At 37.4% G+C, this 13,438-nt stretch overlaps 1 protein-coding gene across 1 annotated transcript; it reads right to left on the bottom strand.

Moving 5' to 3' along the window:
- Positions 1–1,648: 1,648 nt before the first annotated feature.
- LOC121329213 (neuromedin-U receptor 2-like) lies at positions 1,649–13,387 on the bottom strand. The gene is made up of 3 exons (XM_041274687.1): positions 13,089–13,387; positions 5,528–6,575; positions 1,649–4,111 (listed from the first exon to the last, which is right to left on the bottom strand). Exons 2-3 carry the CDS (start codon positions 6,402–6,404, stop codon positions 3,732–3,734), a joined length of 1,257 nt encoding a protein of 418 aa, XP_041130621.1. The 5' UTR covers positions 6,405–6,575; positions 13,089–13,387; the 3' UTR covers positions 1,649–3,731.
- Positions 13,388–13,438: the final 51 nt, after the last annotated feature.

The following is a 13,438-nucleotide window of genomic DNA, read 5'->3' as shown; positions in this document are numbered from 1 at the left end:
ACAACGCTATAGAAAAATAATGGGTTAGCTTCACTAATGTAGGAAGAGATAAATGAATGCATGAACTGTGGCAACAACAGACACTATAAAGCATTTTTGTTGCATTTTTTTCCTATTAAAGTTCACTAAGTCAATTCAGAGGCTGTTTTAGGTCATGCGTATTATAATGAAAACTTGGTGTTCTCAATAGTGACTTTCTCTCCTTGTGAAAATTATTCAGATGCAACCTTGAGGCTGTCTTTGGAAACTGACATGGATAATGGGAAAAAAATGGAAATAGTTAGAATATGTATATATGTTATATATTTATTTTATCTTACAAGTCCCTTTCTTGTGCCACAAAAATAAATCCATTCAATATATGCTTTTGAGCATTTCTACAAAAATGGATTTGAAATTTAATTTAGCCTGAATTGTCAATATGACGTCCCCTATCTCTGATAAAGAACCTTAAATTTTATCATTCAAATGATGTTTAATCCCTGTTCCAAATAATTCCATCATGTTGCACAGGGTCAGAGACCCTCAGAAATGATGTCGCTCTGAAGTATGAACCAGCCTTAAGCTTGCTTCATCACAATTCTACATGTTCAATCTCTCTATTTAAATGTAGTATAGCAAATACAGTTAAAAAAACAAATACATTGAGAATGGTGTTTGCTGTCAGCGGCACTACAATAATTATAACAGCAATAGTGACCGGCTCCAGCTTAAATGACAAGTTGTAGAAATAAGAACACAAGAACATAAGAAAGTTTACAAACGAGAGGAGGCCATTCGGCCCATCTTGCTCGTTTGGTTGTTAGTAGCTTATTGATCCCAGAATCTCATCAAGCAGCTTCTTGAAGGATCCCAGGGTGTCAGCTTCAATAACATTACTGGGGAGTTGATTCCAGACCCTCACAATTCTCTGTGTAAAAAAGTGCCTCCTATTTTCTGTTCTGAATGCCCCTTTGTCTAATCTCCATTTGTGACCCCTGGTCCTTGTTTCTTTTTTCAGGCTGAAAAAGTCCCTTGGGTTGACACTGTCAATACCTTTTAGAATTTTGAATGCTTGAATTAGGTCGCCACGTAGTCTTCTTTGTTCAAGACTGAACAGATTCATTTCTTTTAGCCTGTCTGCATATGACATGCCTTTTAAGCCCGGAATAATTCTGGTCGCTCTTCTTTGCACTCTTTCTAGAGCAGCAATATCTTTTTTATAGTGAGGTGACCAGAACTGCACACAATATTCAAGATGAGGTCTTACTAATGCATTGTACAGTTTTAACATTACTTCCCTTGATTTAAATTTAACACTTTTCACAATGTATCTGAGCATCTTGTTAGCCTTTTTTATAGCTTCCCCACATTGTCTAGATGAAGACATTTCCGAGTCAACAAAAACTCCTAGGTCTTTTTCATAGATTCCTTCTCCAATTTCAGTATCTTCCATATGATATTTATAATGTACGTTTTTATTTCCTGCGTGCAGTACCTTACACTTTTCTCTATTAAATGTCATTTGCCATGTGTCTGCCCAGTTCTGAATCTTGTCTAGATCATTTTGAATGACCTTTGCTGCTGCAACAGTGTTTGCCACTCCTACTTTTGTGTCGTCTGCAAATTTAACAAGTTTGCTTACTATACCAGAATCTAAATCATGCCCAAATCAAGCAACCGGATGCAGACTGATTACTTTCAGCAACTGTATTTCAGCATGTCATAATAACAACACAGGCATGATGCTCTCTTCTCTAACAAAGCCAGGAGACTGTGAACAAGTTACTCAGCAAACAGCATGATTAGCATTAACACATGTAGGCTACCAGATATTTGTAATCACTAATAGTCTCTTTTTTTTTTTTTTTTCTCGTTAAGAAATTGTAGGGTCTAACTTTCACAAATACATTAAAAGGCACTCTAATCCTAATTCAAAATACAAGTTACCTGTGCTTTTCTTCTACATGTTTAAAATTGTTCAAGAGGTAGATAAAAACAAACAGTTCACAAACCATGTTGCCCATGGTTACTCATGGAATATTGAGGAAAACATTTGTATTCATTAGAAACTAAAAATAGTGCTGTGTAAAATCACAAAAAAAAAAACCCAAACAGAACAATGTCAATGTTACCTTTTTTAAGGCAGCCATTTTCTAATAGCAATAGATCCTTCATAAAAGGTATTTACCGTCTGGTAAGGCCTTCTTGTTATGTTAAATATTTAACGGCACGAAGCAGGCCTTACCAGACAGTAAAGCCCTCTTTGTTTCAGGTTATAGTGTTTAATTCTGATGATGTAATGCAGTGAAACCTGAAGTAACTAGTCTCAAATGGATAGAACATTCGAAGCAGCTTATTCTAGGTGCCTCTTTCATTTTCTTGTAATGGGAGGGTCTCTTTTTTCCAGGTAAGAGACAGTAATGCCTCATATAATGAATCATGATAACCCAAAGCTACAGTTAAAGAGGGTGAACTGTGAATTTTACACAATTGAACCTGTCTATCATATATTAAATTAGGGAAACTGAATTAACAGTACGAATATTTGTAGTACTGCATTTTGTCAATACAGTCAAAGGTAAGACTGACACATTTATATATTTTTTTGAAAAACATGTAAACCGCCTGCTATGGCACCTTTAACCAATTTCAATTTTAAAAATATATACAAAGTAAACCATTACCTAATAAGATATTACACAGTACTTATTTGCACAGTGCTTCTACAGTGGAGTACAGAGTTTGAAAGAACACATGGCTAATTTGAAAACAAAACAATGTCAAGCACATACCAGCTGCTGCTTTTACTTTACCCAATAGCTCCACACTGCAGAATATCTGACTGAGAATGACCAGATATCATACACCAGCAAACAATGAAAACAACTGTTAAACACTATTTTGACAATAAAACTACTTTAGATGTATAAAACATTTGGCTTAGTTTTTTTTAAAAAAAAGAGTATTTAGTTAAATCATAGAGGTACTGTATACAATGTCATGTAATGCCTGCCTCATGTTCCAAATAAAAAATAAAAATAAAATATCTCTTTGAAATGTTGATGATGGAGAAACAAGCAGTCTGTATTTACATTCCATGTAGGCGTTTGGAGCTAAACAAGGGTGCAGTGTTCAATTATGGACCTGGCTGTGTCTTTGAGTCAGTCTGCCATTGCTATACAGCACAAGAACTTGGAGGGTTAATTTCAACGGAGGTACAGTAAATGATACAGACTTGTCAGATGGATAGTTTTTAGTTTACAGATTGTTTTTAGTTTACATGTTTAAATGTAGGAGTCTTAGTCAAGCCTTCTCCTTACATTGATGTAATGCAGTATACTTTAATAACCACATAGTAATGATGAAGTCATTATTAAATAACCAGTTCGTAGTGGCAATGGCTAGGTTTGGTTGACCCTGCAGATGAAGTTAAAAGAGGCAAAAAAAGATATAGTTCTTTTTTTCTGGTGTTCCTCAAGATATGCTTAAAAGACAATCCAGTGACAAGTTTGCTTTCCTTGCAACCAGACTAACTGGTTTACGTGCACTCTTCACTCCAGTACTAAATTAAGTATTCAGAGGAGTCTAATAACTGGTTGGATAACTTTAGTTGCAATGAACATTATGAATTTTCCACCACTGCATTCTGTGATTGTAAAATTTCACCATGAGTATGAAACCCTGCATTAACTAACCCCAATGAACCCTCCTATAGTTCTCTTAGTAAGTTAATGGCAGATGTCTCTTCTTTAGATGCAAGTGGTTTCGTCCTCATGTTCCCAGCTCCCAGAAGGCTGGAGGAACTTTGGAGCATCCTGTTTGGTTGGTACATGGTAAACCAGGGCTGGGCTATTCCGGATCCTGGAGATAGCTGGGGAGCTGTTGCGGGAGACACTGGACTCCTGGTTACTGCACACAAGTTCTCTGAAACGTTCTCTGAAGCGGGTGGAGAGCAGGTTGTAGATGACAGGGTTGACCGCGGAGCTCAGGTAGAAAAAGATCCCTGAGATGACATGCACATACTGGAATACGTTGTGCATGAAGTCCGTCCACTGCGTGATGAAGCTCCACAGCAGTCGGTCTGTGTGGAAAGGAGCCCAACAGATGGCAAATACCACCACTACTACACCTGGGAAAACAGAAGAAAGAAACAAAGGCATTAAATCCCAATTACAGTACAGCCACAGGATGCGTTTATGTCTCTTTTTTTGCTTCTCAGCAACATAGCAGAAATATGTGCTTTCCCTGTGTTTTCATCATTTTTGTGACCATCTGTATCCGGACCATTTACAATCTGTTTCTCTCTGACTCTCTCTTTCTCTCATTTTTTAAGGTTTTTTCTTGTTTGTTTTATCGGCTAGTAAACATCCATTAAGATCATTGCTTTGCACAACTGTTTATGTGCTTGTAATTCCCGCAGTGTTTCCTGAGTGCAGCTTGAATGTTTTTCATTAATGATTTTATAAATCCCAGCTTAACAAAGAATGTATCCTGCCTGCAAAGTGTAATATATTAAGAGCTCCAAAACAATAAAGCCAGAACCCAATGAGATTTAATAGCAACGTCTACTGAAGCTGAAACTGGTGATAGAGAGAATAAGGCTTTTGTTGGTATGCTCACCATTGGCATTGTTCGATGAGCATAGCTTGTATTTGCACGCATATACTTTGCATCACTAGGGGGCATGCCCCTCTTTATGGTTTAACTTGTATTTTGTTATCCATTGCATAATCCATTGCTATATGTAAAAAATGGGTTTGGGTCTGAATGTACTTTTTTTTTTTTTTTTAGCATTAATAAACTTAGCTTTCTTGTTAATTTTAATTTATTTTTAAACAGTTTAAGACTAGGCTAGTTTGTTGCACTGAAGAATGTGACACATTTATAGTTTAGTGGCCCTTAGAGAAAGGGAAACAGGTAATTCTCTTATTTTAAGATTAGGTTAAGGAAATATTTGAATAGTTGATATTCCAGAAGTGTCCTGTATGTTTATCACAATTTATTTTGGTTAAAGGAAAGCTATTCCAGGATGTTGGTGAGGGAATGATCTTGAGTTATTGAAGTTGACAGTTTGTGCTCATACTTGTTCATTACAATTCAACATACTTAAAGCTATTAGAATGTGACTCATAGCTCATTCAAGATGACAGCTGTGTTTAATTCTTTTTGATTTCAAATAAGTAAAATTACAAACAAAACACATTTGTCTCTAATGAGAAAATGTTTCACAAAGCAATCCATTTGCAACCCCTAAAAAGGACTACAAAAAAACAACTTTATTTATAGGTAGATTATGCATACACCACAGATAGAATTGCTAGATTCCATAAGGAGAAAGAAAAACTGTTAAAAAAAACTTCACATGTTATCTCCCAAAAAAATAAATACATAGGTTTTGTCATTAAATACAAATATAAAATAAAATGGCCTATTACCTCAGGGGTGTTGGAAATGAAATTGGATGAGTCAAATAGGAAGGACTTAATGGAAGAAATGGAGGCAAAAACACAATCAAGTATAAGTGGGAAGATAAGTAGCAACTCACACAACATCTTGGTTATCTGCCTCCTTCTCCCACTCTCCAAATGGATCTTCCAGCTGGTTTTGGTGCTGCAATTCTTCCCCAGCTTGCCGACTGGAAACTTCCTTTCTCTGTTGAGACGGCAGCCTATCATCAGGTAGAGGACGCTAATGATAGTCATGGGGACGAAGTAGAAGAAGACTGTAGTGAGCTGGATCACCAGATTATAAATCCACCTAGGCTTCAGTAACATGCACATAGCCGACTCTTCGATTTTCTCTAGAGTGGGGAGGTAGAAGTAATAGATCCCATGGAGACAGGTGTTGGGAATAGCACAGACCAAAGATATGACCCAAACAGTAGTGATGACCCTCTTGGCATGGGTGTTGGTCATGACATATTTGGTCTTGAGCGGGTGTACCACCGCAACATATCTTTCCACGCTGAGAGCCGTAACGTTAAGGACTGACGCGAAGCAAACCGTCTCAAAGAGGAAGGTTTTGAAATAGCATCCTCCTTCACCAAATGGAAAAGGATAGTTCTGCCACATTTCATAGGTCTCCAGAGGCATCCCGAAGAGCAGGACCAAGAGGTCTGAAATGGCCAAGCTGAAAATGTAGAGGTTGGTCGGGGTTCTCATCTTCTTGTGCTTGGCAATCACTGTGCAGGTAAGAAGGTTCCCTGCCACTCCTGTGATGAAGATGAGCAGGTATGCTAGGGAGATGGGCACGAAGAAAGAAGATCTCTTAGGTCCTAGAAACTTCAGAAGAAGTTCCTCAGTCACAAAGAGTCTCTGGCTTCCCGTGTCGTTCAAGGTTTTGTTGAGTCCAGTGATGTTGCAGGATTGTGAACTAAGCTCTGAGCAGTTCTGGAACATGTCCTCTAAGGTTTCCCAAGACATTGTAACCTGAAAATCAGTACTTTTGGGGTGTTAACTGAAATGTTTGTTTGTATAGGGCTACATGGCAATCACGGCAAGATGAGCATTCCAATGAAGAAAGGAGTTCAATGGTACAGTCTGATCGGAACCGGACCACAAAGAACCCTTCCATGTGACAAATCTCAAGGAAACCTGTAGAAAAAAAACATCAAAATGTGTTCAAAACAAGAAGAGACTATTGGATTCCGATCAATTTTGTACTTCACAGACAGTTTAATACAGAATTTATGATTGAGTCTATTAACCATTGTCAAATAAGCATTAAACACTGGTGTAATAATGTTATACATACTTTTTGCAGCACCATTTCAAGGACAAAACCCATTCATGATCCCATAAAACCCATAAATCCACACTATTTTGGTCCTACTTTATGCTGTTCTCAATATTGGTAGCTAGCACAAGCTTGTGAGCTGAAGGAGCATTTATTGTACCAAAACCACTTTCAGCCAGATCTGATCAGATCAGAGAGAAATGGGAAGGTTTTCATCTCAGGCCCTTAAATAATCAGTTTTGCTTTGAAGTGCACAATAGGCCCTGTAACAATAGCAGATTGATTGCAGTATTAAATGTATGCCCCTTCCATGTCAATTAAGCTGCTATTAAATAGAATATTGAAGACAGATTTGGCCAGTCTTGAAGAATAAACTGACAGAAGATATTTTCTGGTAGGTACCTTAATTTTGAGGTTGCATCAACTATGTGTGAGTGTGGATCAGACAGAAATCTACAGGACACTAATGTCATGAAATCTCAACCAGGCTGCCATTTATCAGAGTTACCCATTCATCGCCTCCCTGTGATCTTATTCGGTTAATAGGGAAACGGGTGTGATGATTCTTGACCATTTCATCAGCAAATTAATTGGTAAACATTGAGCTCTGTCATTGGCTGACAACCCAAATTCTCAAAATTATTTACGCCAATTGTCATTAAAGCTATATTTTTCTGAATGAAAAAAAACACCCACTGAACGTTTAAAATGAATAAGAAACAACTTAATGTTTAATTCAAGCAGCTGAATTTAAGGTCTTAGTTGTTTATTTCTAGTTTGGTAGCTTTATTGAGTGCGTTTCTCCTTTCTGAAAAAATGTGCTAATGATGAATTGGAGTTCATAGCATTGAAAATGTAGCTCTCTGCCCTCAGTGTTAATATATTCAAGTAATGGGTTCTTGGTAGAGCACATGCCGTGAAAAATATTCAGCCAGGTGGCATGGACTGAGAAGCTGCATTTCAATGCACAGATGGATTTTGCACAATTAGACACATTTAAAAGAAACCCCATGATGTACGTAGATTACACTACTAGAATATATTTAAATTAGAACTGTGTGAACCTCAGATTAGATTCTCAAGCCTTTTTGTTAAATTCTTCATTAGTTTGGATTTAGTTCATATTTTTTTTTAGGTTGCAATTTAAAGTCTGCAAAGACAGAGTTTTCCATGGGGAGGGAGACAAATTCCCTTCAAACTGATACAGCAAATTAGAAAATTATCTTTATGAATAACATAACACCCCCCCCCCCCACCTAAAGTTAATGAGGCACATTTAGACAAGAATTAAGGATTTTTTTCAAGATAACTTCTTTCATTGGTTAATAACTGTTCCCAGTCATGTGAGTTATTTTACAAATTAAAGTTTACAGTGAGCAAGGAGACGACTACTGAAGTTGAGGGCCAGGGTAGAAAGGTTTTTTTTTTTTTTTTATCTGAAGGAAATTATAAGGACCTAGTGTCACCTAGTGTTTAGAATACCCAGTCACAGTTCAGTAAGTCAAGACGAGTAACAATGTGCATAATTTAACCACCCTCTAATAGACAAAGCCAGCTGAGAGGTGGAGAAGAAGGGTGGGGGAAGGGGGGGACAAAGCAAGATGATAAACGATCGAAGAATTGAGTAAAAAATAAATAGCATGTGCTCTCATCTAATTGGTTTTTTTCTAGAAATATATAGATGCACTATTAGCGGTAACACTTTATATTAAGGTGCTGCTTATTAATGTTTTATAAATGTATTACATATGCCTATTCTACTTTGAGATGTTTAATCGTAATTCCGTCTATGGCTATTGCATGGTTATAAACCATCTATAACGCTTTATTAATATTCTGTAACATAGTTATTAATCATATATTTTAATGTTTGACTGTGCTAAAGGCTAACTATAAAAAAAATCATTCTGTACTTAAAACAGTTCAAACTAAAGCTGCTGCTCATCATAAGTTAGTGGTTAGCAGATCAACTTTTCAACATTAGCAGTAACATTTCAACCAACACTAAACCTTAATGCTTATATTTATAGCTAAAGGCATTCGTTATTGCTTGGGAAACGAAATATTCATTTCAAAGTTTGGGATGGGGTACGAATGTTAATAGTTTAAATGTGTAAATGTTTTCCAAGTTAGAATTGTTCCTAAACATTTAACCCTTGCCAAAGATATGCATACACTATATCAATACAATATGTTGTATATAGAATGGAAATCAACATTGACTCTGTCAATCATAAGTACTGAAGTGAAATCATGCAATAGAAAGCCAAGTGGGTAAATGTTTTAGCCAATGCCTTCACCAGTGCATAACCCTTACCAAATGATCTGGAATGGCAATGCAGTAGTACAATGCAATGGACCTGTATTATGGCCACAAGGTATTGTGGTATCACAATAAACACATACCTTGACATACAAATGCTATTACAATGGGATGAACCATTACAAACCAGCAACCGATTGCAGTGAAAAAGGCACCAAATCTGTACCAGTGTGCTACTATGTATTATAAATTAGGAGGAATAAAGGGAGCAATCTCATTTTATCAGCACAATAACACACCTCATGGCGTTCAGATATTCTCCAAAACCGCACTTGGCTTTATTGCTTTCATATTTGCTCCAGTTTAAAATAGCATCACTGTGGACTGTAAGTGGCTGATGGTTTCTTCAGGCTGAAAATAGAGACATGAAAAACTGCTATTGATTCAACTTGCATTTGTCAAAATCAGTGTGTTGTTTTGTTCAGACAGGCTCAAAGTTTATCGAATACTTCTGTTAGCTTCTGTACTGTGCACATATGTACATCGGTATGAGGTATTAGCAGTTTCCATGGGTATTTTTGTCCCTGTCATTTTGATCCTTTGATCGTGCTCTTAGCAATATCCAGAGCTAGTTCTGAAGTTGATATGTACAATGTTAGGTGACTCAGAGCGCTAATCCGATATTTTCTCCTGCCTTTCACCTCAGGAACCTTGGGTTTTGAAAGGCTTCTTTTCTGTGGGTGGAGGAGCAAGGGTAGACCAGTATAAACTCAACTGCAACTCCCTCCTGGCCAGCCTCCCTGCATCCTCCACCTGTCCACTGCAGCTCATTCAGAACTCCGCTGCTCACCTGGTGTTCCCTCTGCCTCGCTTATCCCACACTACTCCACTTCTCTGCTCACTCCACTGGCTCCCGATCACCACTCACATACAGTTCAAGTCTCTTTAACTTGCCTACCGGTGCCTTGACCAGACTGCACCCAGCTACATCCAGACCCTCACCTCTCCCTACAACCCCACCCAACCTCTCCACTCCACCTGGACTAGAAGACTGGCTGTACCTCCTCTATGCTCCCCTGCCTCCAGAGGCCACTCCTTCTCCACCCTCACCCTGCAGTGGTGGAACGACATTCTTATGGATGTCAGGACTGCCCAGTCCCTGAATTCCTTCTGGTGCCTCTTCAAGACACATCTCTTCAGACAACACCTGTAAAACTAAACTCTTCTCTTCTGGACAATACAGCACTCTACCTTTAATGAACTTTAACTTGCTCTTATCTGCTCCCTATTTTACTGTATTTAATCCTGCACTCAACCCAATCTGTAGTATTTTGTATTTCACTTGCACTCATAGCTAACCCTGATGTAACTCTCAACACAGCTCTTGAACTGCCTTGATATCAAATCATACTGTGTTTTGTATTTGCTCTTATTAGGACTGTAATTCTTGACATGTACTTTTTGTGTAAGTTGACCTGGGTAAGGGCGTCTGCTAATTAATTAATTAATTAATTAATTAATTAATTAATTAATTAATTAATTAATAATAATTAATAATAATAATAATAATAATAATAATAATAATAAAACAACATTCAGTCTTCTCCCACAGAATTGCATGTAACATTGAATTAGTTCAGTATATTTTTCAGTTTCACACAAATCTAATCCTAACAAGGCTTGTTACAGTACCGTATTCATTTTTTGTGTTTTATTCCCAGTTACTGTAGTAATATTCACTCTCAATCACAGTCTTTACCAAAAGTTAGACTGATTAAAACCACGTGTTATGAAGTATTTTTTACTTAAAATGTACCATATGTTTTCAGTGTTTCAGCATGCCTTCTCTAGGGGGAAGGTGAGCCTCAAGTGCCACTTGTCCTGCCTGCCGGCATTATAAATTACATATACTTCATTCATCAGTTTGCCAGCATAAAGGCGGCTAATGAGCTCTAATGGGCAAGGCCATTCAGTCATAGCATGTTTATCTGTCAATTCAATAAACTGTTTATTTCAGTCCGTTGATGGTGTCTTCTTTCTGAATGATAGAGTTGACCTATTTACATTATTACAGGGATCGTCATCATTTTATCCAAGGACAGTATTTACTTGTATTTATTCACTGTAGCAGATAGAGGCACATTTAAATAAGCTTATTGTGATGGTAAAACTCTGATGCGTCATTCATTCCCGCCAATGTATCATTGCCCCAGTTTTAGATTCTTCATTTTAAAGGCCAGCATATCTAGACATATTCCTTTCTTAGCTCTCCCTTTATTCGAAATGGCATCCCTTTTTTTAGGCTTCCAAAAGATTCCCTTAATTCTAAGAGACAGACAGGATTCAAGATTTCCCCTTCAAACTGCGGTACACCAAGTATAGAGTCTTGTTAGTTGGGTTATTATTCCCATCCCTGCAAGATAAGCAAGATCAGTGTCTTTACATTAGTAATTGCCAGCATCCTCTACTGCATTGTATTGCCAGCAAAATAAAAGGAAACAGACAAGACAAATACACCTTTGTTGATTTAGCCTAGATTGCATTATATCTGACAGGCAACTAGAACTGAAGAAGAGCTCCTGCACTCCAGTGAAAGTACCTTAACACGGAGTTTGAGTAACTGCCATTAAGAATGATTGCAAAAACACATTCTAATGAAAATATTGTCAGCTATCTCAAAGGAAACATTGGAGTTTTACCTCAATTACACTTGTCAAGCCAGTAGTGAGCCAAATGGCCTATCCTGGCTCCCATCCCACCTCAAAACTCCTAGGAGATAACTATGCATGCTTTTCTACTTCTCTCCCGTAATTTATTCCAAGGAGCAGCGTCTTTTCAATGGGTCAGTAGTATGGCAAGAGAGATTAATTCAGGGCTGGAGCGTGCTTGTACTTATAAATACACTACCCCTTCACTTGACAGGAGACCGGTAGGAACAATGCAAATGTAACGCTCTCATGATGTCTGCCTACTAATTACAGGAGACTTTCTGTTTTAAAGAGCTTTCACTTTTATCTTTTAAAAATTCAATTTCAGTCTATTTTAAATAAAGTTAACCGGAAACCATGACATAGTTTTCTATTTAATAATTTTTTTTCTTTGTGGTCATTAATTATAAAAGATTTCCTTTATTTATAATAGAAACAAGTTGTTTGTCAGGTTAAAGAAGCACTAACCAAGGTTTTAAACCCATTTCTAGCCCCAGATCTCCCTTTGTCTTCTGCTGAAGATTGTTGGTTTGTCTGCTTGTTTTTTAGTCCCACTTGGTCCATGCAGCCCACACTATAGAAAGTTTCCGTATCCTGTCATCTCAGTTATCAGTAAAGGAGCATTTATCCTCAGCCACTCATATAAAACCCTGTAGGCTTGGAACACCTTGGGATTAACACTAAAAAAGAACAAAACAAGCCAACAACCAAGAGTCGCAGCCCTATAAAGGAGGACCAGTTACCATGTTGAAGTTACTAATAAGAGGACATGGATTTTAAAGCATTGCTTGTAAAATCAATTCCTTGCACCAGGTCCTACTTTTTCCTCAATTGAAGATCTTTTTTTTTTTGTCCTCTGCTTGTTTTATACATCCCAGTTGGTCCTCCTAATTAATCTGGTATGATTTATCATGCTGCTTCTGGATTAAAATTTAATCATAAAGCAGTCCCGCTTGTCACACAGTTGCCCTGTCTTATAAATCACTCTGTTTGTATGCCAAATTGGTTGCGTTTGATGTGGCAGTATCATGTTATCTTATCATCATATAAAAACAGATAAAACAGCACTGTAAATTGTGGTCAGTAGGTGGCGATAGGCTAGTGCACGCTAGCAGATATATATATATACACACCATTGCTGGAGAATGTTTAGCTTAATGAGAATCCTATTGCATAGCAGTTTGAGCCCAATTGAGCTTCTCTATAATATGTCTAATTGAGTTTTGGTATTATCACACAAGACCAGCTCTGCTTCTCCTACTTTTCAGCAATGAAGAACAACATAACAGTTTATTTTTATTTCAGTATTTTTTTTTTTTTTTTTTTAATTACACATTGTCTAATAAACAATTTAATATACCGGTACTGTATTTTTTAAGTAATAAAAAAGAAGCACTTACCTAATTTGTTTTCACGTTATGATATGCACCATGTCAAAGCGCCCAGCTAAAGATTGCATTGTGAGATCTCTGAGGAAATCCCTATGCTAAGCTCTCAGTTCATTGACAATAATCTCATTCACAAGAGAAAGCAAAACTTGCCAAATTTTAATCACCTTAAAACAAAAAACTAAAGCGATACAAACTCATAGATAGATAGACCCAAATCAAGCTTAGTTCCTGCTGCACAAACACACTTGTGCACCCAAAAAGAAGTTGTGCAAGCTGGTAAGTCTTCTGAACGATGCAATTGCCTGAGCTGCCTGCGTCTGCCCATCTCTCTCAGCTCCTCCTAACAGCCCCCTCCCTTA

The sequence above is a fragment of the Polyodon spathula genome, chromosome 16 (genome assembly GCF_017654505.1).
Source record: "Polyodon spathula isolate WHYD16114869_AA chromosome 16, ASM1765450v1, whole genome shotgun sequence".
Classification (NCBI taxonomy): Eukaryota; Metazoa; Chordata; class Actinopteri; order Acipenseriformes; family Polyodontidae; genus Polyodon; species Polyodon spathula.
The sequence above is the reverse complement of the archived record's forward strand: the minus strand, read 5'-3'. Positions and strand labels throughout refer to the sequence as shown.